This window comes from Pezoporus wallicus, unplaced genomic scaffold, assembly GCF_028554395.1.
Source record: "Pezoporus wallicus isolate ANWC-B61680 ecotype Strahan unplaced genomic scaffold, APGP_CSIRO_Pwel_v1 contig_4161, whole genome shotgun sequence".
Classification (NCBI taxonomy): domain Eukaryota; kingdom Metazoa; phylum Chordata; class Aves; order Psittaciformes; family Psittacidae; genus Pezoporus; species Pezoporus wallicus.
The window spans coordinates 1,619,591-1,644,064 of record NW_026639584.1 but is presented as its reverse complement, the minus strand read 5'-3'; the positions used below and the strand labels follow the sequence as shown (position 1 = coordinate 1,644,064).

At 40.4% G+C, this 24,474-nt stretch overlaps 1 protein-coding gene and 1 long non-coding RNA gene across 2 annotated transcripts in view; one reads left to right on the top strand and one right to left on the bottom strand.

Moving 5' to 3' along the window:
- The window catches only part of LCP2 (lymphocyte cytosolic protein 2), a 30,769-nt gene extending 8,380 nt beyond the window's left edge, over positions 1 to 22,389 (bottom strand). The window contains exons 1-13 of the mRNA XM_057415088.1: positions 22,074 to 22,389; positions 19,403 to 19,465; positions 15,698 to 15,744; positions 7,291 to 7,356; positions 6,010 to 6,041; positions 5,140 to 5,177; positions 3,644 to 3,842; positions 2,840 to 2,940; positions 2,219 to 2,288; positions 1,936 to 2,019; positions 914 to 939; positions 810 to 829; positions 599 to 703 (exon numbers count right to left, since the gene is read on the bottom strand). Of these exons, the coding sequence (XP_057271071.1) occupies positions 599 to 703; positions 810 to 829; positions 914 to 939; positions 1,936 to 2,019; positions 2,219 to 2,288; positions 2,840 to 2,940; positions 3,644 to 3,842; positions 5,140 to 5,177; positions 6,010 to 6,041; positions 7,291 to 7,356; positions 15,698 to 15,744; positions 19,403 to 19,465; positions 22,074 to 22,151 (929 nt within the window). The 5' untranslated portion in view covers positions 22,152 to 22,389. The remainder of the gene's footprint in view (positions 1 to 598; positions 704 to 809; positions 830 to 913; positions 940 to 1,935; positions 2,020 to 2,218; positions 2,289 to 2,839; positions 2,941 to 3,643; positions 3,843 to 5,139; positions 5,178 to 6,009; positions 6,042 to 7,290; positions 7,357 to 15,697; positions 15,745 to 19,402; positions 19,466 to 22,073) is intronic.
- On the top strand, positions 914 to 3,637 carry LOC130602318 (uncharacterized). Its single transcript, XR_008972873.1, has 3 exons — positions 914 to 978; positions 1,699 to 1,774; positions 3,437 to 3,637. It is a non-coding gene; the product is annotated as an uncharacterized LOC130602318 (long non-coding RNA).
- Positions 22,390 to 24,474: the final 2,085 nt, after the last annotated feature.

Sequence of the window (24,474 nt, the reverse complement as noted above, 5' to 3'; positions counted from 1 at the left end):
TCTTTCTAGTCCTTAGCAACACTGCTGGAGCACACACTAAGCCTTCCAGTTATCCTTTCGCTGATAAATTATCCTGGCCGATTAGCAGATCTTGATTACTTTCTTTTCCTGTTTTAAGAGCAGTCACACTATTGAACCCACAAGTTATCTAGAAAATGCTGGAGAATGATCTAGTTCTGCTGTTTGCTGCTGAGAAGGAGCTTTGCAGGTGAGTAAAATCAATGGTAGGAAAGTAAAGCTTTCTTTTTCTAACATCCTAAAAACAATAGCCAGAGAACTCATGAAGGAATATTCCCCAGAGCAAGAACTTGATCCGGTCAAGTTTTTGATCACCCTTCTGTTTCAGTTTTAGTAAAAATCACGGCTCACACATTTCTTTGTGCATCTTGGCTGTTTCAGATGTGGCTGGGGAAATCTCCTGCATTCACACTCTTCTGTCACTTACAGCATAGCCCATGCATGTTCATAGGGCAAAACTGATAACCACAGGCACTGCTGTTATGCAGAGACAGTAAGTTCTACCATCCTGTATTGCTTATCTGTGATTTTATTGAATTGAATTCATCCTTTATGAAATTTCAGTTAAATGAACACTTACTTTACAGGGGTTGGCTTCCTTAGAGGAGATGGATTGCCTCTTTCGTATCTGTCACTGGGTGGGACAGGAGGTTTTGGCATCATTGCTAGCTGTTCGCCCAGGGATCTGAAGCAAGAGCAAGATGATAAAATAAAGGCAAAAAGCTGCTTACTAAGGAATAATTGGGTAATACTTGCAATAAGAGTCTCATCTCCAGAGGCAAAACTCTTACCTTAGCTGTAAAGCCAGAGGCTGTAAAACAACAAGGAATAGTTAAGAGGATGTGTATCAAAATAGGTGAAATATATCAATAAGCTCCAAACAAAAAGACTTTACCTTTTCAGGAGTGCTGGGCTTCCTCCCTGAAAATAGTAAAAGCTTACATTCAGAAAAAATGAAAGGTAAGATCATTGAAATTTCTATGAAACAAACAGGTTTTGAACATCATTGAATGTGAATTTTGCAGATTGAAGCATTCGGCCTCCTGACGCGTAAGCCAAACAGATTTTTTGGCTTTGCAAGGAATGACAAAACTGCAGTATCCCTTCTTATACATTTCAAAGTGGCATGGTTTACAAGCGTATTTTCTATGGTTCAACTTTGAACTGCTGGATACTTTTATGCCATTTTATAACAAATGGAAGTGTTTAATAAATAAAAATCATAGAGTATTCTGTTTAGATTTTAATAAATAAAAATCATAGAGTATTCTGTTTAGATTTTAATAAATAAAAATCATAGAGTATTCTGTTTAGATTTTAATAAATAAAAATCATAGAGTATTCTGTTTAGATTTTAATAAATAAAAATCATAGAGTATTCTGTTTAGATTTTAATAAATAAAAATCATAGAGTATTCTGTTTAGATTTTAATAAATAAAAATCATAGAGTATTATGTTTAGATTTTCTGTAAAATGTGGTTTTCAGGTCTGAAACAAATACATTTGTTTTCCTATTTTTTTCCAGTTCTCATCATTCTTTGAAGTCTGGGTGCCAAATTACATAGAGTGATGTGTGCAGTTTCCTTAGGTTTGTATGCAAAAGTTATTTTCTCTTTTAACCTACTAAATATTTCCTTGTTCATTCACTTAAGTAATTGCCTCAAACCTTTCTTGCAGAGGGATCTCCTAATGTCTTTCTGTTCAACTAGTCCTGAGCAAGGCTTGCAACTTCCCAGATACAATTTCTCTTGCTTTGTAAGAACTGTTCATATTGTTTATTCATAAACACATCACCTTGAGTGTGATTGGATTACAGTTCCTTTGGTTGAGCCTTGTTCATTTGCATGCATGATATTCAAACTGGTAATTTTGAATAATTAAAAAACCCATTGATATTAACACAAGCAAATACTGACCTGGTCCAGGGCTTTCTCTTTCAAATGGTGGAGCAAGGCGGTCCAGTGAGGGCTTTGTGCTTCTGTCTATAGAAGGAGCTGGGGCTAAACACAACAGTTGTGTAAGATCATTTTCTACTATAGGTCAGTATGGCTTTATTTTGCATGGCCATGAGCTGCTGTTACTGCTTAGAATAACATCTGAGGCTACATATAGTAGAAGAGAGTGGGGCTGAGGAGCAAAAATGAAGCACTATATAACATTTCAGGAAAGCTTTATAAGGAGAAAACCAGCTGTACTTACGTTTCAAAGGCTTGATATTCCTGTCTCTACTCAAGTCATTGTTGCTTGGTGGAGGAGGAAAAGCTGGCAGCTAAAACAAATGTTTTACATATTGTTAAAGTGTGTCTTCACCTACCCGTTTCAGTTTTAGTAAATTAACCTGCCACATCACATCTGCCAATCTTGGTCTCTGGTATAGCACAAGGAATAGGTCTCTGCCCATTGCAGGAAGGATGGGAGCCATTAGCGCTCCTGAAGAATGACCTACATATACAGGGTTTTGTTACAGGCAGAATTGTCTTAATCTGTTTTGTCTCACAAGGAATGAGAGATGTTATCTTCAGGGAGGGCATGAGTAAACAAAATAGCAAAGATAAAAACTGGGAGCTTCAACAATGCTGTTGTGCCTTTTCTCCCTTCAATGCAGTTCGTGCTGGTTTTAAAGTTAGGGGATGTAAATTTGAAGTTGGGAAATATATATTAAGTCTGTGTTACCGACTGTTGCTGGGTCAGACAGCACTGTGCTGTCAGCAGCTGCAAAAGATGTTGGCATCTAAACCTAGATTTTCCAGACAGATGCATTCCAATGTTGTGGTTCCTACTGCCAAATGAAATAGATGAAGTATTAAGAAGGAAACATACAGAAGCACCTCTTCCCCCAAAGGAGGCTGGTACTGGGGATGGGCCGGGTCGCTGGGGTGGTACTGGAGGCTGTTGCGATGATCGAGTGGTTGGAGGTCTGTCTAGAGGAAACAAAAATCCCAAACTAAACAACTACAGAGTTTGATTCTTTTATTCTCATTAGATCTTTATGAAAAAGGCCCCTGCAATAGCCTGTGTACTTAATATATCATAAATGGACAGTTGCTTCATAATCAATGGTGTACTGGTAGTTACAGGCTCATGAATCCCTTTGCCTCTGAGGTGGCTATCTGTGCTAGTCAGCTGGCCCACACTATTTCTTTTCATTCCCTGCAGTGCAGGGACTGTGTGAAACACCAGCCAGTCTCAACAGCAGGTTTGAAGCCACAACTGCAGGCTGCTGAAGAATCAGGCATGAAAACTTTGCAGGCAGAGAAAGGGACACTTTTTGCCACTTCTGTGACAGCTTGCTCTGTTCAAGATTGCATGCTAATGCTGATACAATACGCCTGCGTGTTTAGCTTCATACAAGCTCAGACCAAAGGCCTGAATGTACACATCATGTGAAACTAACGAAACTTACCTTTAACCCAACAGAGCTTGTCTGAAGTAGAAAATCTAGCTTCAAAAGTCACAGAGCCACCAGCATGCTGTAAGTCTGTCACTAAATCTTGTCCATGAACTACACGGCTGACTTCAAGAAAAAGCTTTCTATATTCCATTACCAGATATCTCAAACATGGCTGATAACGCGTGGAAATACCTTTTACAAATTATTAATAACACTTCATTTTTAGTTATTACCTATATAATCTGTGTTGTTTGCAAGTGACTTGGCAGGAAATATGACATTGTGGTGTGCTTCATCATTACTGGATGGAGGAGGCTCATAACCATCACTGTCATGTTCTGCTTCCTCAAGTTCTTCTGTTGGTGATTCATAGTCAGCCTCATCTTCCTGTTCCTGGTCATCATCAGGGCTTTCATAGTCATCATCTTCATCCTGGTAAATGTACATAAAAAATGATTGCTGTACCAGGATACTAATAATCACTCCAGTGCAGTTTCCTTGTGGCTTTTCACTGTGGTGGTTTTCACTCTGGAGGATATAAAGGTTTTACAACCAGTTGGAGTGAAAAACTTCACTGTGGAAATAAAGTGAGGAAAGGAGGCAGCATTTTCTTAATGCATACAGCATTCACCAGCTTCAGAAAGGAAATGAGTATCATTTTATAACAGGAAGTGCAGGTGAAGGTCAAGATAAGGTGATTGCTTGTTGAAATACACAATGCCTTTGTGTTAGTTAACAGGCAAGGCACCCTGAAAACACACTGGAGCAGCAGTTGATGCCTGTTGGTATTCATTCTTACTTAATAACATGTACTCTGCAGCCTGCAACTCAACCTTGAAAAATGCTTCAGAAAAAATGAGGTCTTTGGTATGGATCCTGGTGCCCTCCACTGACCAGAACCAAACCAGCTTCACACAACTTTCAGGACCTAGTAAGATCACAGTGAAAATATGGTAGTGGTCACTGCACACAACTTCTGTGCAATCTGCCAAGGCTGCAAGGAAAAGAATGCTCAGTTTGTCATTGGTATCTTGGCTGAAATTCTCAGCTTAAATCTGCACTGAGGGGCTCTGTAGTTGATTACTTTTACTTTTTGTGCTCCTAAAACAGCAGCAAATCCCCTGCAAACCTATTAGCAAGTGGGTTTTAAAAATCCTTCCCCATTTTCTGCAAAAAATCAGACTGGCATCAGTCAGATTATCCATTCAGCTGGCTGAGCTGTGGGTGCTTCATATAATGATGTTCACCAAAGCATTTTCTGTGCTGAAAGGCAAAAGGAACTTTTGCAGTCCAATTGGCTTCAGAAAATCAGATTCTTCAACAAATGAGCTGTAAAGAATAAAATGCCAAGACTTTGCCATTGAGTAACACAGCAATCTTTCCTTTACCAGCCTCCTCTGCAAACAGCTTGGAATCAGTATATAAAATTCCGCAAAGGTTCTGTGGAGACCTGGTCATAGGCTGTGAGCTTCTACTGGAGCCAGTGTTATTGGACTGCCATTCTGAAGCACTGCATTAAGTTACTGGGGGAGACCCTTTTCTCCATGGAGAGATCTGTGTGCAGTGACTCCAGTCATTCATGCTCCTCCTTCTCTTTCTCCTCATCCTAACACCCCCTGCCATTGCTCACTCCATCTGTACTGTTCAAAGTAGACAAAGTAAGAAGGGATAGACCATATACAAGAGGAAATCCATTCAACCAGTAGGTTTTGTTAATCCTAGTACTCACAAATGAAGACCAACCACCATCGTCTTGACCTGCATATCCTGTGTAAAGAAACATAACATGAGGCTTCTTAGCATGCACAGCTTTAAACTACCAAAATGTAACTTGACAAAAAGGACACAACAAATCCCAGATTGATTCTGAACCATGATATTATGTCACAGGAACAAGGTAGGTCTTTCAAAGGCAGGCAGGCATGAAAGGTACCTGAAATAGCATTCTGATTATAGCTATCCTTGTATGAGTTGGTGTACAGGCTGTCACTTCAAGTTTATCCTGCGCTTCAGTTTTAAGTATTATTTGAGGCAGAATGCTTTCAGAATGAGCAGAGACTTTTGATCTCTTTGTTTAATACTATTTTAGCTTTTGTATCAAAAGGTTTTTTTTTAATTTCAGTAGGACTGGGGGAACATGGCAACTTGCAGAAGTTTTAAGTGCTCGTGGCTGCTTAAGAAAGTGATTGAAATGAAAAGTCAGGACATCTAGAAGCTTCCCCCTCTGATAGAGGGTGCTGTTAGGAGTAAGGGCAGGGGGCAGAGGTGTTGGAACAGAAATATATAAGCAGTAATACTTTATGTTGGATTCAAGAAAGGCAGTTAGTGGATGCTCATGCAAATTGCTCTGCTCCTGCTTTTCTTCACCATTTTTTCTATTTTAAAAGTATTTTTTCCTACTGGTTCTCCTGTAACTGCTCTTTATTCTTATTGCAACTGCTTCATGCTCTCGTCTTTGCCTGTTTATTGTTTTGGGTTCTGTTCCCTTGTCCCCTCCCTCCTCTTCCCCTCATTTACTGTGCCCTGCAAGGATTAACTTAGTATTTTAGTATTTTAAGCATTTTTTGTTGTTAGAGGCTCTTTGCCAGCTCACACTCACCTGGGGCTTCAGGACTTTTTTGTGTTTGGGCCCTACAGCAAAGATACAAAAAAGTTAAAGTCCTTCCATTTGCCATTCTTAAAAGTTTGAAGCATACTAAAATCTGTTGTGAATAAAGGTAACAGTTAGCTTTAGCAGTAGAATGAACTTTGCATGGATGAGTTTAACTCTGCCCAAAATGCCAAAATCACACTGCTTTGTACTTCACGTACAGGATCCTAATGTAAGCTAAACTGTCTTGAAACAAATTCAAGTCACTGAGGTCAAGGGTTTAGAAACAAGGGGACTCAGAAAATAAATCTAGCAGGGGCCTCAGTGCTGAAAACTGAAACTTTCTTTCCTAATTCCAGTCAAGCTGCCGAAAGTCAAGTTCAGAAATATTTGTAGGCTTGCTAAATATTCTTATGGGTTTCGATTCTAGTTTTCAACTCCAGTAAATGCAAAGGTGTAAACTCACGTCATCAGCTGATGTAGAAACATGTTATATTGAGTAGGCTTAGATGTTCACCACATAGGAACATAAATTGTTCTTTTCTCATTCAGTGTTCTTGCAAGTTTCTGCTCTTTTAGCTATTGCAAGAATATTACAGAATCACAGAATCATAGAATAGTTTGGGTTGCAAAGGACCTTAAGATCACCCAGTTCAAAGCCCCTGCCATGGGCAGGGACACCTCACACTAAACCATCTCACCCAAGGCTCTGTCCAGTCTGGCCTTGAACACCACCAGGGATGGAGCATTCACAACCTCCCTGGGCAACCCATTCCAGTGCCTCACCACCCTCACAGTAAAGAATTTCTTCCTTATATCCAATCTAAACTTCCCCTGCTTAAGTCTGAACCCATCACCCCTTGTCCTATCACTGCAGTCCCTAGTGAAGAGTCCCTCCCCAGCATCCTTATAGGCCCCCTTCAGATTATATCCAATAAGTTATAAAGTATTAAAAAGTGTAATGATCTATAGGAGTGCAAAATGCATTAATGATGACTTATTTATTCAGTAATGTGTGCCTAAGCTTTTAGCATTCCTAAAGATTGATTGATCTCTGGTAGAAAACTGTATGAAATGTATGTTACTTGGTTCCAGGCATGGCAGAAGTACCTGCGGTCTTTGTGGGCTCAGTCTTTGCTATTGTTAACAGACAACATTAACTAAACAGACTTGGATTTTATATCATTTCAGGCTATCCCTCTGACCCAGGTATTATTGATCAAATGGAGAACAGGTCAGAAAGGATAGATCTGAAAGCTTTGACAAGAGAAGCTGAATTGGTTTACTTACCATTTTGGAAGGAAAGAAAGCCTCCCTTCATTCCTGTTTATTTCTTTGCTTAATTTACTTACAATTCTAGTTAAAAGAAAGACAAAAAATAGTTAGAAAAATATCCTTGAAACTTGCCATTTTCTGAGCTGCTTCCCCTCGATATTTGCTAAACTAACTAAGAATATTGAATTGATCATTGTGCTGCAAAGTTGCACTACAGCATGCCCAATTGAAAACTGGGCTTTTTTTACAGAGACAAGCTTCCATGTTGTTGGATCAAGTTTAAAAACAAGCATTAAGCCCAGCAAGCCTTAGATGCTTAGGGTGTGCTAGATGTCACGCACTAGAACACTGCTGCTTTGAATGATGGCAACTGAATTTGTGTTATTTTGCATGGAAAAGCAGATAATGCTTCAGGAAACAGCTTCCACCAAGCTGATGGTTGCAAAAGCAGGGTTACATGTCCCCTCTGTCTGCTGTATTATTCTGTCTCCCTCCCTCTACAAGATATCACCACCAAGATACACCTAATCCGGGGTCCTTCCAGTAAAGAAAGTACAAAGGTTGTTTTAGTTCCATGTTATAACACATTTGCAGGGCAGGGCAGAAATATAGTGGAATGCATAAAGACTACAGCTTTATGTCTAAAGAGATTTTTCCAAGGCAATGTGTTTGTTGTCACTCATGCATGAGTTGTAAAGAGCAGTAGGGTGAGTATCAACCAAGGAAATGCAATCCTGAGCACAACTGCAGTCAGGAATGTTTATTTCTGATTCTAATTCTGCTGCCATCCACAGCCAGAACAGACATTGGTACTGAGAGTTTTCTCATTGACTCCCCGAGAACAGTGCTGAGGTTGCAGGGCAGGCATCCCTGAGCTGAGTACTGGGAGCTGCTGCTCTGCCATTAATGGAGTTTGCCTCAGCACCTTTGAGTTGAGGCAGGCAATTTTGTTTCAAATAATGTTTTTGTTTCAAGGAGAGCTTATGATCAGTCATGGGCTGAAACTGCCTTTCTTACTCGCTTTCTTTCTGAGTGATGCCCCACCGAGAAGGTCCCGTGACAGCCAAAGGAAATCAGTTGCATACATCTGGTGAAAAATATCCCATTTGACTTCTAGCTTATATTATTTAGGTCTGTGTGAGACAGTAATTGCGGATATAAAAGTAATATGAAAAAAAAAACATTAATTCAACATGACTGTCTCAGATTCTAAATTCTGTACAATCTTCACTGTGTTGTTTGTTAGTGCAGAATTCTTTTCCAAACATCTTATTTTGGGTCAATCACACTTCATCTCAGTATTGTAGAATCTGTGTTTATGGCCAGGCACTCACCACTCTATTTTGCTTTTCTTCTTCTTCCATGTCTTTTTTCAGTTACTCTGCAATAATAATCCCCTAGGTTTTTCCAAGTGACCTCATTTGTGTTTGCTTTCATGTCTAACTGTTTTCTGGGCTGGGACTTGAGGACAAGCTTTCTAGCAATCTAGTATTAAAAAAAAATGCCAACATCCTGAACCATGCTAAAATCTTTCTCTTATTTTGACCATCCCTTGTCTTGCCCTTGCTACTTCCCTAATACTTGCCTTACTGTACTTCAGATTGAATGTTAAATTCAAGACATAGGGTTGCTCTGTTGTATTAGGGAAAATTCTATGGTGAGAGATAAGGCTGCCTGCAAGAACAGGCGATTTCAGATCAGCATGGTTACGCTGTCAGAAAAGGGTGAAGAGTAATGTGAAGTTGAGGATTTGTACTTAAGGATCCAGGTATGAAAATAGAAAGGCAGAGGGAGAACATTTTACATTTTTCTTAAGACAGTACTTGGCACTTTTCTATTTGCAGCGAATATTGCATCACTTGCCCCTTTGGAAGTAAGCTTATGCACAAATGTTAATCATTTAAGAGGGATTACAGCTAAATCTGACACTGTTACCCAAGCAAATTGTACAAAGCAAGAAAAAAGCCAAGTTACAGGCATATGCTTCATATGAGCATATAATGTATGTTCTTTCCCATGCCATCAACATTCCTCTGCATAAGAACTGTCCTGCTGCAGGTGGTAAGGAAGTTGCCGTGTAAATAATAAATTCCACGTGAAACACACACCAGGAAACATTCCAGGGTTAACAGTGCACTGAGTGCACCAGTGCTTTGGTGGAGAAGTGGATTACGGAACTGGTGTGTGGCTTGTTCTCTGGTGTGGAAGAGGTGGAGGAAGGATCTTTCGTAATACTGTGGGTTTTTTTCAGCTAAAGAAATGAAATGAAGATCACTGGCTTTAGAGCTAATCATTCTGGTTATTCAGACTTCCGTGGATAAGAATGAGATGTGTTAGGAAGCTTTCTGGACTAACCCTGGCCTGGCTGCTGTGACCATTTACATCAACTGGGTTTTGAGGAAAACCTGAAAGGAGAATGTTGCTCATCTTATTTTTGATGCCAAAACAATTACTTATTTGTTGCTTAAAGTAACAGTGTCTAATCTTCAAGCTTATTTGAAATGTTTCAGAGCAATGGCTTAGAAAGGTTGTTAGAAGAAAGCAAAGTTAAGAAGGGTAATGCTTTGCAGGCAAGGTTATGACAGAAGTGGGTGCGCTGAGCAGCTGAGTTTGCAGCAGTGAGGAAGGAAGTGCCCAAACCACACTGCTTTCTGAGCCAGGGAGTGGGCGATAGGCGCCGATAAGGCAACAGCACTTGCAGAAAATGTTACTCAGACTTCTCTTTCTCTTTATGCCTCCTCCACCTCATGCTTGGCTTCAGACTGGGAGGAAGATGAAAATCAGAAAAAGTGAAACCTAAACCCAGCCCCAAAGCAGGACTCTGACTCGGCTTTTGCTCACTGAGTGCACATACTGGTCTGAATATAATCCATTCTACGAGAAGGGGATAAAGGAGTTAAGATAGGAGAGAAAGATGAAAGGCAAAGTCCTCTAGGGCCAGGAGGTTGCAGAGTTGCAGACTGAACACTGTCGAGAGCATAACTGGTGCTGAAGTCTTTGTTTTGGCCTTTGAGAAAAGTCTGTTGGGCAGATGCAATACTACTACATTAGCTTCAAAACTGGCTGAATGTCCATTATGTTCTAAACCTTTCAACAACCTTTAGCCTCCCAGCTGAGAGAGAATGTGTGCACACACACCCACCTCTGCCCATGGCATACCTTCTGGAAAGACAGGGTCCCCACAGAGTGCTTAATGCTTACATTTGCACTTTAAACAGAACGACTTTCAGGCTGTGCTGTGTTTGTAGGGTCCGAATGTGTCCCCTTCAGAATTCAGCTCACTTCCATGTTTGAACTGGCAGATGCAGTGATCTGCTTTAGTGCAATGATGCTCTCTTTATGACTGAAAAATTGCACAAGTGCTATGGCTATGCTACAAGTTTCCTGACCAAGGTGGAAAATTTCCAGTCCCAGATTTGCCAGTGCCCTGCTGCTGAGGAGCTGAAGGGATCAGCAGCCTGGAGCAGTGCCTGGACTTACCAAAAACTTTGAAACGTCTTCTCTCAAGACAATAAGCAATAAGAGTGTCAGTGATTTATATCATGGGTCAGGTACTGGCCAACCACCGATGTTATTCTGAATGAGACCTTGGCTTTTTCGTGCTCACTGATTCTGATCCCATCAACTGAGGTGCATTCTGTTGAATGTTCTTTAAAACATTTTGAAAGACTCCCATTTGTTGACCACAAGTATAAACCTTTATGACCTTATGTTACTGGAAATAATGATAATGAGCAATAACAAAACTCCGTGTGTCCCTTGAGCCTTTTGTTTCATTAGATTCATGATCAAAATGTTAACTGCATCATGATTAGGTCTGAGTTTCGTTTTGTGCAGAGATTCAGTGTCTGCTGTGTAATATGTACCGTATCCCTTCCCTGTTGCACCAGTGCGCCACTCTTTCAGGATGCCGTGTGTTGTTTGTGAACCTTCAGGTGTGTGTGTTAACCCAGCAGCATTAATATTAACTTAGATGGTTCTTCCATAAGATACAGCAAGTACAAGAGTAACATGAATGAGCTCAACAGAACCCGTAACACTATGGTTTTTAACAGGTTTTCATACTGCTACAAAATGCCAAGTGTTAAGCATAGTGTATGTTTGAAGAAAGCAGGTTGTAACTGATTGCTAAGCTATTAATAACTGAAGAAATGGTTAGGTCAACCCTGATGCTCTCTCTTACTTAGGATGACAGCTACATTCCCGACTAAAAAAAAAAAATCTCTAAAGCTGATGGTCATGCCACAATTATTTATCTTAATTTCTCAGTGGGAAAAAGGACAAAATGTAGGAACAAGATGTTCCTACTAATAGATTACTTGTCCCAAATGTTGCTGGTCCTTAAAGGTCTGTGGCAATGGGATAATGACTGAATGTCTCCTGGGCCACAGATTTCCACCGAGTGAAACCGGGAAAACCCTTTGTGGTCTGGAACCTGGAGACTGGAATCCATCACCTGTAATCAGGTGTTCAAAGCTTTGCCCTCAGCGCCGTAGCAGATCTGTGTAGGTCGCTGGAACAGAAAGGCATGTTTCTTTCCATGGAATGGCAACAATGCTTAAATTCTTAAGACATGTTTAGTATTCTTAATTTTCCACCACGTGACCTGAAGGTGATACTCTGCATGTTCAAACAGACATGTATATATTCAAGTAGAAATACTATGTGGTGGCATTTTCTGTTTAGCCGGAATAAGCGCCTAGAGCTTTACAGCAGCGCCAGAATCTCTCTCCACTCCCACTTCCCTGTGTCCACCCAGAGCAGTTCAACTATGGCACGGAACTGGCAAAGAACACGTGGCTTTTCTCACCTCCCTTTTGTCCAAAGGAAAGGGTGAAGGTGGTGAGCGGGGCTGTAAACTGCCTTTTACTTTGGGACCTGGTGCCTCAGCTACGCTTAGATTCTATGTGCATGTAAGTGGGAATGAAAGCAAGGCTTCCATGAGGAGTCAAAATACAGCATTACACAGTTGATTTTATAAACTTTTCTCTAAAACTCCTTTAATAGCAACATAAGTGCAAGAGATCTCAGGGTTCCAAAGAGTTACAGCACCATCACCCTAAATATTCTGAACGACAGTAAAACTTATTATTTTCTTCATTCAGTCAGTCTTCATTTTCCACCTCCACAAGATGTAATGCCCCAACAGACATGTGGAAAAGATTTCCTTAACGATGCCAGTAAAAATCACCTGGTGTACAAGACCTCTCTAAGGCATACAAGAAAGGTAGGAGGCGACCCTAGACGAGAATGGGGATCCCTGCTGGGTACGTGGACTGTGGAGTTTATGATCCCTCAAGAAATCTGTGTATGGCCACTGCAAGTGCAGTGCATCCTGTGCAGACTTCTTGTCCATTAACTCTTTTGACTGCAGAAAGGTTGCCAGAATAAAACTTGCAGGACTGTTTGGAGATGTCAGCCACTTTTATATGGTACCCTTACACATGTAAATGTTTTAGCAAAGCTTTCCGTAGTCTGCAGCCCTTTTAATGGAGAGTTTTAAAGATTTTGTGAGATATTTTAACTTTCAAAATGGTGTTTAAATCCTTTTTTTTTTGATTTAAAAATAAGCCCCAAGAAAATTCATGGAGATGTGCACCTGTAACACAGCTGACGAGGATTAGCTCTCAAAACTTCCGTTAATAGTAACAGAAGATTGCAGAGGGGTTCTCTTAGTTTCAGGAAATGGCCCATGATACTTCACAGAATCATAGAATCCTGAACTGATTACAGTTGGAAGAGACCTTAAAGCTCATCCAGTTCCAACCTTCCACTGGAGCAGCTTGCTCCAAGCCCCTGTGTCCAACCTGGCCTTGAACACTGCCAGGGATGGGGCAGCCACAGCTTCTCTGGGCACCCTGTGCCAGCGCCTCAGCACCCTCACAGGGAAGAGCTTCTGCCTAAGAGCTCATCTCAGTCTCCCCTCTGGCAGGTTAAAGCCATTCCCCTTGGCCTGTCCCTACAGGCCCTTGTCCCAAGCCCCTCTCCAGGTTTCCTGCAGCCCCTTTAGGCTGACCCAGCCCAGCTCTCTCAGCCTGGCTCCAGAGCAGAGCTGCTCCAGCCTAGACACTTAAAGGTTATTGTAAATGTCACAGAATCACCCCAAGTAATGACACGTTTATATTTAGCACTTACACAGTAGCTTTACTCAAAAGTATACATTTAGTATACCACATTTAGAGCCACATACCAGGCTCAGGAGGTGCAGATGGATGGAGGCTGTGGTTTGCAAAGCCTCTGCAGTTGTAGTGCTGGCTTGTGCACTGGGTACATGTAAGTCAGCATAACCCTGCTACAGTTACTGGAGAGCAATGGCTCTTGTACATGTACATTTTATTCCTGCCAATGGCTGCAGGTGCGACTCTTGCTATTTATATTAGTCATTTTTATAGAACATGCTCGGAATTTAGCACTGTTGTTAAGCAACAGATACTATACAATATGCTAATGTGTGTTTCAGCTTGTAGAAAACCTCTTCCTATTAGGTGAGGTTTGCATTATGATATGAAAGTAGGGTATGACTGTTGTAGTAGCAGTCAGCAGCAAGCACTTTGCACTTTGGGGAGAGTGTGGAGATTCTGAAGTGGTGAAATTAATGTTAAAAACCTGACAAGTTCTTTTACTGATGTATTTTATTCTGCTGGGGCTTTTGGTTTGGTTTTGTTTTTAAATGGCAGCTGCTTCTCTTCCCCATTAAAGCCCTAAATTCCTGCTGCAAACAGTGGCATTACACTGAGGATCCCACATAACATCACCCTTGTCCCATGTGTATTCACAATAGTCTAGTGAACTGTTTCCCTTTTGTAAGTGTGGGGAAAGTTGAGAACAAGGGCATTAGTTCCAGAACTTTCATTCAGATTGATTAATTTACTTAATCATTCAGTTCTTCAAGTTGGGCAACAAGTTTAAGTCTTCTTATAAAGCTCTTAATTTCAAGTTCTTTTCTTGTTGGGAAGCCCAGATCTGACTAGAAAAGGCTCTCTGCTTGCTGCTGGGCTGAAACAAGGCAAGTGACTGTGAAAATCAAATTTCCAAAACATTATAGATGAGGAGATTTCAATTTCCAAACATCATAGATGAGGAGACAGGAGTAAATCCACCCTGTTAGATTTCATTTTGACTATTCACCTATGACATTAATAGCTCTTGTATGTGTGGGTTATTAGACCTTCCACTGACTGCTTGTGACTCAGAAATTTGAAAGCAAATCAGAAGTTCTCAAAACCAGAAGCTCAAACAAGGAGAACACACAGCACTTTTGCCAAATGCTGAGCCATTGGGGCATCTTCTTTTGTAGGAAGGTCTTTGATACTTCTGGTCCCACTAGCTAATACTCATACACCACCAATCGCTATTGTGTGAAAGTACAGATATGATCTGAAGAAACACGTAATGTCCTTGCATATCTGATCTGAATAGAGGTATCTGCCTGCCCTCAAATCTAGCCACCAGCTTACCCAGAAGCATGTGAATGTGACAGACCACACAGGTGTTTCAGAACGTTTCAGTGCTCTTGGCCTCACCAAAACCTCTTACACAAGCCCTGATGCATCAGAAAAGGTGAAGCAGACCATATCTGATGTAGCAAAATTGAGAAATGCATAGAAGGCGTGAGTGTGGAGCTGGGAAATGATCAGCAAACCATGTTGGCATAACTTGAGTTGAGTTCTTTTTCTCCTCCTTACTTTGTTTAGAAGACCATGAAGAGCTCCACATGTCCTATGGTTAGGAACCTCATAATGTCCAGCTTAAATATGTACCACAGAACTCACAGCAAAATAAAATCCTTTGATTTCCACCATAAAATATTAGAAACAGCTGATTTCTCTGTTACTCAGTTTAACTTAATGAGGTAACGTTCTTCATAAGTAACTTCTTTAAAACTCCAGAAGCTATTCAGATAAATTAGAAACTTTTCCAGGGCCTGATCCACAAGAGCTCAGGGAAGCTGAACAATTGAACACCAAATCAAATGTTCCAGACTGGTTTATCCTTAATGCCTACCTACAGGAAAAGCACATGATGAAAATCACTTGCACTTCTCACCCATTGTCTACATACCGGACTTTCTTTATTCCTTTGAGTTAAAGTTAACAGTTAAACACCAAACAGTTAAATCATACTTTAAACATAGTACTTGCAAAAAAAGTTTAACCTTTGTGTAGCTGCTGTCAAAGAACTTATGGATGAGTTGTTTTGAACATCCCCCAGACAATAGTTCTGTATTGTATCATTGTGCTGGAGCAACCATGACAACCCTCCTTTCATTTTGGAGTAACTTTTCTTTCTAGAAAAGTCTAGAGACCGCAATCAACAGGTCTCTATCTAATCACTTGCAAATCATTTGCCCCCTATTTCCTATGAGTTTTCACTGCAGACCAGCTAAAATAATTTAGTGTTAAATTGGCTTGGCTTTACTTACGGCACTCGGAGTTTGGGGAATTTCTGAATGTCATTTTCAGTCATGTTCTGAAAAGGAAGCACATGGTACATGTCACAGAACTGTGCATGGAACGCCCTGCCACAACAGAAGTTTGCATACGCAAAATGAGGCATCAGATCTCAACTGGCAGGAATAGCAAGTGCATAGAAAAGCAGTGTAAGATAACAGCCTGTCCTTCCCATAGCTTGTAAGAGAAGTGAACCCATTGCCGTCAAAAAATCCTCTCTCTCTTTTTCTGTTTTTGCTGGATATTGGTCTTTATGTTATGTAGCTGCATAAAACCAGCTGGAGGTTAACAAACATCATGGGTATTCAGTTACACACAAAGGACTTCAACAGAGTAATCACATGTAACTTCAAAGAGAAGTATTTCTAGAATATGGCTGCAGTGTTTTAATGAGAGCTTGTCATAATGACCTGTAAGGAGAAGTAAAATCTTAAACCAGCACTTCCCAGAGGAGAGCGTTTGTTTGCCAGCAGATGAGCCATTCTTCCTGGATTAATGGGATTCTGTGCAAAGTTAAAATCAAATCATTTGCTTTTCTGATTTGGGTTCTAATCCAGTCCTTTACTGATGGTGTAGAGTCACATTGACTTACAGGCAAGCTGCTTCTCAAAAGAACTGGAATCAAACCCTCTTCTGCAACAGCTTTCTCCTAGAGATTGTCAAGATGCTGAAGCTAAAGCGGGTGGACAGACAGTGACCCAAAGAATTCCAGCACTATTTTTAAGTCTTCTAATATTTTATCATTTTGTTCTCTTGCTTTCTGGATTTTCATTGTACATTGCCATCACCTAGCATACAGGAAAACATACCCTTGAGATACCATAATTCATCTTGTTGGACAGTGTCAAGCAACTGATAGAGAGCTACATCCTGGTAACATCCTGTGCTACTGATTATGGTGTGAGGCCAGCAGAACATGGTCTGCTTGAGCCCATCAGCAGTGGCATTCCTCCTGGCAACTGTGGAATTATGCTTCTCACAGAAAATATAAACGGACAGAACACTTTAAATGCTCTTTTAAACACTTACAGTTTTAAGGCAATATGCAACAAAATGCCCTTTGTAAAGGGCTGTTCCTGGTAGGGAAGGCAAACTTCTACCATAGATTCTGATTTTAGGCTATTTTGCTTCACATCTTTTTAGTGCAGGTAAAAAATATGGTATTTAGGTGACTTCAGAAGCTAGATATATTGAATTCCTTTATGTCTGCACAGTGAAATCAGGCAAAGTTGTGCGCAATTGCGAATTTTCATGGTAAAACTGTAGATTTAAAATAGAACAGCATTTGCTGGAGTTTTGTGCTCAGAACCATACCTGTAGCATCACAGTACATGTAAAATCACATGTTCTAGTGGAGATATGGTTTGAAAACTCCTTGGACTTAAGAGCAGCCTTTGCAGCCTAACAGAAGTCTTTCTAGAAACTGTGTGTGTGTTTCTTCCCCCTTCAACCATAACCCAGTGATTAGATCACAGGTTACTCCTGACCTGAAGCTGAGCTGCGCTAAGTCTTGAGAGCTTTGCTATGCTGCTGCAGAGAGGGTCAGCCCCTTTCTTCTTCCATTATGTTCAATGCTGAGTTTAGGACAGAGTGTAGTCACTCACAAGCTTCACACACTCTCTTTGGAACATGGATGATAGTCTGGTTCTTTCTGTCTCACTGCCAACAGTAAGAGGTTTCTAATTCTGCATTGGTACACAATGGTATCAATGATTTTCAGCACAGGACTAATCCCATCTCTGGTTTCCAGCACTATTTTGCCTCTGGGAATACTCAGGAGTAAACCACAGAAAAATTGTACTCTCTTTTTTCTAAATTTAGAATTTTTGCTAAAGACCTTTTAAAGCGTCTCTCTAGAATTTTATTCTGGCAGTAAAGCCGATAAAAGTTCTCAGTTTAAACTCTCATAAAAGGGCTATGGTGCTACTTTAGATATTAGAGAATTTTATTAGAATAAGTTACATGGGATCGCTGCAGTCTCCTTCCTACCACGGCTCAACTGGACTTTCCTGGTGGTAGCCTTGTAGTGGGTACAGAAATGTGGCTTTGAAACTAGGGTGTTCTGATACAGCAATACTGTTACAGTCAGGTTTACCAGAGAGATCTGACAGCAGACAGAAAACCTGCAAGCCCTCAGTCCGAACAGTTCCCTCTGCGCTACTGTAATCTGGCACGTTCCAGTAACTTACAAAATGTAAAAAGGTATTGCTGAGAAAAAGCATTCATACAGAGCAGTAATTGTTTTCTCAAGATCGCAGTACTCCAGCATGCTCCCCTGAAAGCCTCCTTTGTTCGGTTTCACAGGGGAACCTTTCTATGTAATGACAAGATAGAAGTTTTTATACAAATGGCAAGTAGGTCAAGAGGTTAAAAGCTGAAGCCTCAGCAGAGGTGAGCAGCTGCTTACTTAATACAAAAGCATCCTTTGCATCTGCTAGGATGCTTCTGAAGAACTGCTGCACTCTGAGGCATGGTTTAGTGATGGACTTGGCAGTCCTGGGAGAAAGAGTGGACTTGATGATCTTAAAGGTCTTTTCCAACTCAGTCGATTCTATGATCCTGTGTATTTAGAGAAACATTCTGGAAATACAAAATGATAGCAGTCCCTTAGGAATCGCAGTTATTGTTCATCTTATTTGTACCTCACAAACCCTGGAATTTCATAATGCTTCCAGAGCCAGAACTCCCACTCCAGCCACAGCTCCTCGGTGCTTGAGCCAAGGAGTAGCTCTTAGGGGTTGGTAGGATAGATCCTGTGACAGTGACACACATCTGAATAATTCTGACTCCACCCAGTAGGAGGGAGGTGTCACATCCTGTTCCAGTGAAGGGTGCCTGAAAGTGTGATGTTCTCTGTCAAAAAGCTTGATCCATTAGGACAAGTAAATGAAATATAAGGCTTTAGAAGAGGTGTGCATAGCTTTTCCCACTTTCATTAATTGTACAGATGATCAAAATCACTACTTTGGGGGAAAATAGTGTAGTTAATATTTGGAAATAAAATAAAATAAAGATAAAATAAAGTAATAATAAAAGCCCTTACACATCCTCGTGGATGTATATGTAAGGCCCAAAACCATTTGCTGTGTTAATGGAAGTTGTCAGCTTTTCTAAAGTTAAGCCATGTTGTTGGTAAAGCCTGGAGCAATGTTGATTTAAACGCAGTAGGACTTTTATTTTTAAACTATTACTGGTTTTGCTGCTCTTTAAGTTCACTGATTTTCTACATTTCTATATACAAAATTTAAAGAAACCTAATTTCAAGTATATAGGCATGAAATAGTGATTACACCAGAAAGCCAGTCATCCAGCCCACGTCTGTATCTTCTTCAGTAAGAGAGGACAATTAATAAATGTGAGTTTTCTGTAGTTAGTACTTCAAAGCAAGCACTTCCTATAAAGGAACAGATGAACTCAAGACAAGATTGTGGTTTATAACCTCCCTGTCATTTAAAAAGTACATAAATAGATGCATATTAAACAACATGCTTGGGCTGCCAGCGCTCTGTATGTAAAGGAGGTGGCTGGCTGATTTTAGCAAAGGCAATTACTTCTCATATTTATACCTGAATAACCACCTCGAGCTCAGCACTTTGCATCTGCTGATGCAAACTAAGAAGTTGAAGCAATCACTTGGTGGGAATCTTACAGGAAGGAATTTTTACAGATCCACTTACCAGAAACCGTTGTCCATTTATGCTGTGCTTCCTCACGACTTTCTCACAGTCCTTATACTTTAACTGTCAATGATAAGAAGATGATTATTGCACCTTCATTTTAAGAACGGATGAACACACTTAGGCATATCATTTGCTTTGAGTAGATGCTCCAAATCACCATTTCATATGCCGGAGCCTGTCTAAATGGCTCATCTTTTTCTGTAAACATGGATTTTTAAGAGAAAAATTCTGCAGTGGACTTGACAGTTCCATCCATTTAGTAACATGTAATTCCTCACATTTAAAAAACAGTTGCATGGCCCAAAGAAGTATCTGGAAAACGGATAGTTGTGGTAGTGACAGTTGTGGAAAACAGGAAGCACAGCAAATACTTGGTATCTTGGAATACTGAAGTCCTGATCCCAGTCTCTGAATTCATTGTGATCCAAAAGCTTCCTCCTCTGGATAGATATGTTGCTTGTTAATCCTGGAAATTATCTGTAGTATTTGGAAAGTTTTTCCACAATATTCTGTTTTGTGGTAGTATTTAGGACAAGGACAGGCAGTTTAGAAGCTGATCACATACATAATAAAATAAAGCTCCTGGTCCTACCATGCAAAAATGTAACAGTAACTTGAGGGACTTAAATAAAGAGCAAACCAACAAGCCCAAACCTTAGCGATGTATAGCAAGACCTGATCCTTAAATATTTCCAGTGGGTGTCTTCAGGGTTCTGTTTTTTTTTTCTTTTGTTTGATCAGAAACAGCATGTGAGAACACTGCTTGTATTTTTCACCTGGTTAGAATGACGTTTTCCTGTTCCAAGTTGATCAGGTCCGTACCAGAAGGAACCCAAAGAGTGGGCAAAGTGACATTTGGGACCCTTCAGGACAGAAGAATGGCTCTAGTCCTGCTGAAACTTTAGTTAGGGAAAGTTAAGCAGACACATGATCCTGTACTGCTGCGACGGTTCCCCTAAAGCAGAGAACATATTGTAGGGAGCATTATGTCCTTTCTTAGTTTTATCTTATTTATTCATTTTAAGGAATAATCTCATAGCTTGGTGTTATATGAGAACAGGTCCTGAAAACATCTGAACAGCTGAGAGGATGTTTTTAGGACACTTCAGTTACGCACATGCAGAAACAGTCCAAACTCTGCTAAACGCATCAGGACACAGAGCAAGACATTTGTGCAGACTGAGGACTTCAAGGTGCAAATACTGTCTCTGTCAGTCAGTGAGCGTTGTCATGATGTTACCAGCACAAGTCTGTGTGCAGCAGTGAGCAGCTGCCATACTTGGTAGAATACATCAGTGGGACGGAGACCTAATCTCATTTGTAAAGTAATTGATGAAAAATACTGTTTAGCTATTAAAAATAACTATTTCATTAACATATTACCAGTATGAACAGCTTTGCTTTTACGTTTTACAGTGCATAGTATAAATTAGCAGAGGCTTAAAGTCAACTCACCAGATGTTACTACTCTTAAGTGTGAAGAATTCTTACTTGGCAGAAACTGAGGAACCTAAAATTAGAGGTTTGCAGGTAGTTGGTAGTTTCCAAACACAGGCTTTGTGTTTGAGCTGCTTGTCTTTATTAGCTGGTTTTGCATTCTAGTATCAAACTTGCCTCAACTCCTCAAATAAAACTCTCACAGAGTTATAGGAGCCATTGAAACAATGAGCTTTATGTGATTTTAAAATGAAGCCCAAACTCTTACAGGCTTTTTAAAGCTGGTCTGGCAGCTCACTTGAAAATTAAGCACCTATGCTGGCAGTGCTTGAAAGTCTTCCCAAATCTTCCCAAATCTTCCCAAATCTTGTTGATCTCAATGTTAAAATCTGGACTTTGGGAGGAGCAAGGGACACAGAGCAGGCCCTGTCTCTGATCCTGAAGAATGAGGAATTTACAGAGAACACAGAGAAATGAAGCTGTAGTAAAATTGGCTCAGTTACACGTTCCTGGGCAATCAGAAAGGTTTCAGCATTCCTGTACTGCCTTTCAGAGTACTTCTTCAGTGTGGAAACTTCTCTGCCTTTTAAAATGAAATGTATAGATAGTCACAAGTGAAAAAGATGTCAAAAGAAACGGAAGTTCCCAGCTGGTCACATAAGGAACATCAGAAAAAGTAACCAGAAAGAGGGGACAGCTACTAACCTTGAGCCATGGGTTTTGGCCAAGAAGTTTTAGAAGGGGGAAGTCAAACCAAAAGGCAAACGGTTTTTCCAACTGAGGCTAAAAAATGTGGAGTCCATGTACCTACAACTGTGGAGTTCTTGCTGGGTTCTCGTGGATGTGATTAGCAAAGACATTCAGAGGCACACTTGTGAACACTAAGCAACTTGAAAAAACAAAACGTCTTCTGAAAATCATTGAAGAAGAGCTAAAAAACTTGTACTTCTCACACATTAATGCCTTCTACAGTTGTTAATGTGTTATATCAACAATTGTAGCAAAGCGTGTATTTTCTTGAAAAGCCACAAGTTTCTCTTATACCCCATTTCAAACACCCTTTCAAGCTTCATTTACAGAATTTGCTGGCCGGTTTAGCTGAGCTTCTTGTCAGTGATTTTGCTTTTGGTTTTGCAACAAGTTCTGCCCATTATAAAAATATGTAAATTTAGCACCATGTTGCAGCAGTTTGCTCCTCCATCACACAAAGACAAAGCACAGCTGAACTTACTGTCCTGAAGTAGTCTGCCAAGTCGTCTGGGTTCCAGGTAACCACGTCTGAACGGTACGGAATGTTCCTTAAATCCATGGTGAAGTTTTCTCCCCTAGGCAGTTAGAGAAGGTTCGAGCAGTACTGTTGGTGGAACAGCCATATATTCCTTGTGCGTGACCACCTCCAGCGTGTCCAGGAATCCTTTGCCTAATGCTCAGCTTCTTCCGTGTAAGAGCTGTTGTTTTTGTAAATGTAGGACTCCGTTGTTAGGACCTCTGAGAGATATACAGCTTCCTCTGACACAAAATGGTCTCTTCTCAGAAAAGCTGTCAGCTCATCAGCCTTACCACTTCCTTTGTCTGAACATAAATAAGTAAACAAGGAAGCACAGCAAAGCATTGAAAATGTTCTGCCTGCTGCACATAAGTAAGCTCCTGTGGACTCTTGTTTGCTTGTAGTTGAATACATTTATGTACACACTCCAGAGTATAAAAATAGTGGCATGCTATCTGCACAGACATTGGCTGTTGTGCAAGTCTAGCCCAGGCAAGCACCCCTCCAAAGAAGAAAACATTCACTGGAGAGAAACTTCTTCAACTTGCCTCACTACCTGAAGTGTCACATCGTCTTTCTCTGATCTCTGCAGCAAGAAAGGGTAGTTGGAGCTGCGTATAACATGGCATGCATGAATTAGGGATGGGATTAGAGCCAGCATTCCTTCAAATAAGAAATCTCTTGGTGAAACTAAGAAATGGACAAGCTTAGATGAAAAATAATTATATTGACATTGTTTCAGAGCTTCTTTATTCAGCTGCATCTAATGAGGAATTTTGTGTCTGAAAAAGAATCTACAGAACCATAATATCATCACCACAGGGACATATGATAGACTGCATCTGTCATGTAAGGCGCTTCAGGCATCACCACATCACAGGTCCCTTAAAAAAAGCCACATGTCCCCTTCTCCCTGTTCCTGATGTGGAGCTTCCTCCCACAGCTGCATTGGTGTGAATGCTTGGGGTCACTGTTCACAGCTGCTCCGTCAGACTGCACCAAAGGTGGTATTTTGTGAGCTTCCTGTATTAGTAAGAGTATATGCATAGTTCTGAAGCACTGGAAAGGAAAGTTTCTCTCCTTTCTAATGCATCACTCTCACTGTTTCTAGTCATTGAAGACCTTCTAACCTTGGGTCTGTAATTTGCAAGTGGATGGCATCCAAGTGCCTGTATTTGAGATCTTATCTGCAGGTCAGTATAGTGTTGTACAGAAGAGTTTTCCTTTTGAACTTCAGAGTCTGATTTAAAGTACCTTACTTTTTCTGCAGAAATTTTGATAAATGATGGTAGCAGCATGGTATTTAAAGCTCTCTAAAACTAAACTGCTCTAACAGCTGTTACAAACTGTGTAGCATCTATCAAATACACGCTATAGCTTTGTTTTATGGGTTCTTATTTGAAATGACCTGCATGAATCATCTGAGGCATGTACTGACAGTATCAGAGAAATATCACCACCTTTTCACTGTAAATCTAGGTTTGGGGATGGAATAGGACTAAATTAACTTGTGACAAAGAATTCCCAAGGGAGAAGTTATTTTGGTGGTGCATTATCAGCAGTGCCAAAGGGGAGATTCCATAGCATACATCTGAGACACCCCCTTATACCCTCAACATAGAAACAAGTTTCTTACAGTGCAGAGACAGGAAGAAGCCTCTGCTATAATTCCAGTATTTCATTACATTCTAATCTAATTTCTATCCTAAATGCAATGTAGAAGCTCTAATTTCCATTGTCCTATTCCTTATTTATACTGATATAAAACTAATCAGTCTGGTCAAAATTTAGTAAGATGATGGTATAGAATAATCATAGTATCATTTGTTATGATGCTGAGATAGGAGAAAAGCAGTCACCTTTAAAATCCATCTTCTAGTCTAGACAGCAACCACCATGGAAGTCCTAACACATTGATCTAATTATTGTTGTTTGCTTGGATCCTGTCTGTCACTGAGTGCTTTACAGCTACATGCATATTTCATGCACTTTGTAAAACCCAGCTGCCCACGTATTGAGCTTTGTCTTTAGAACTTCTTTTGTAATGTGCTAAAGACATAGGATGTGATGGCCAGGCGAGTCTTGCTGAGGAAACATCCCCTTGTATTTTCTCCATTTGAGTTTCCTGATACTGTGCTAGATCAGTGTAACAATTTGAAAGTGCCTTTCCAAACCATGTCTGTATTTGAACATGTCAATGGAAAGTGTTGTTCAACACACAAATAACCATGCATGAGTCATGGCCCCCAGCTGTGACCAGACTGCAGGGAGTTGTTTTGAAAGATGCTTTTAAATGTCTGTCTTTGTGGCCCAGAAGGGCAATGTGGCAAATCCCGTATTCCACACAAGGAAAATCTAGATCCTG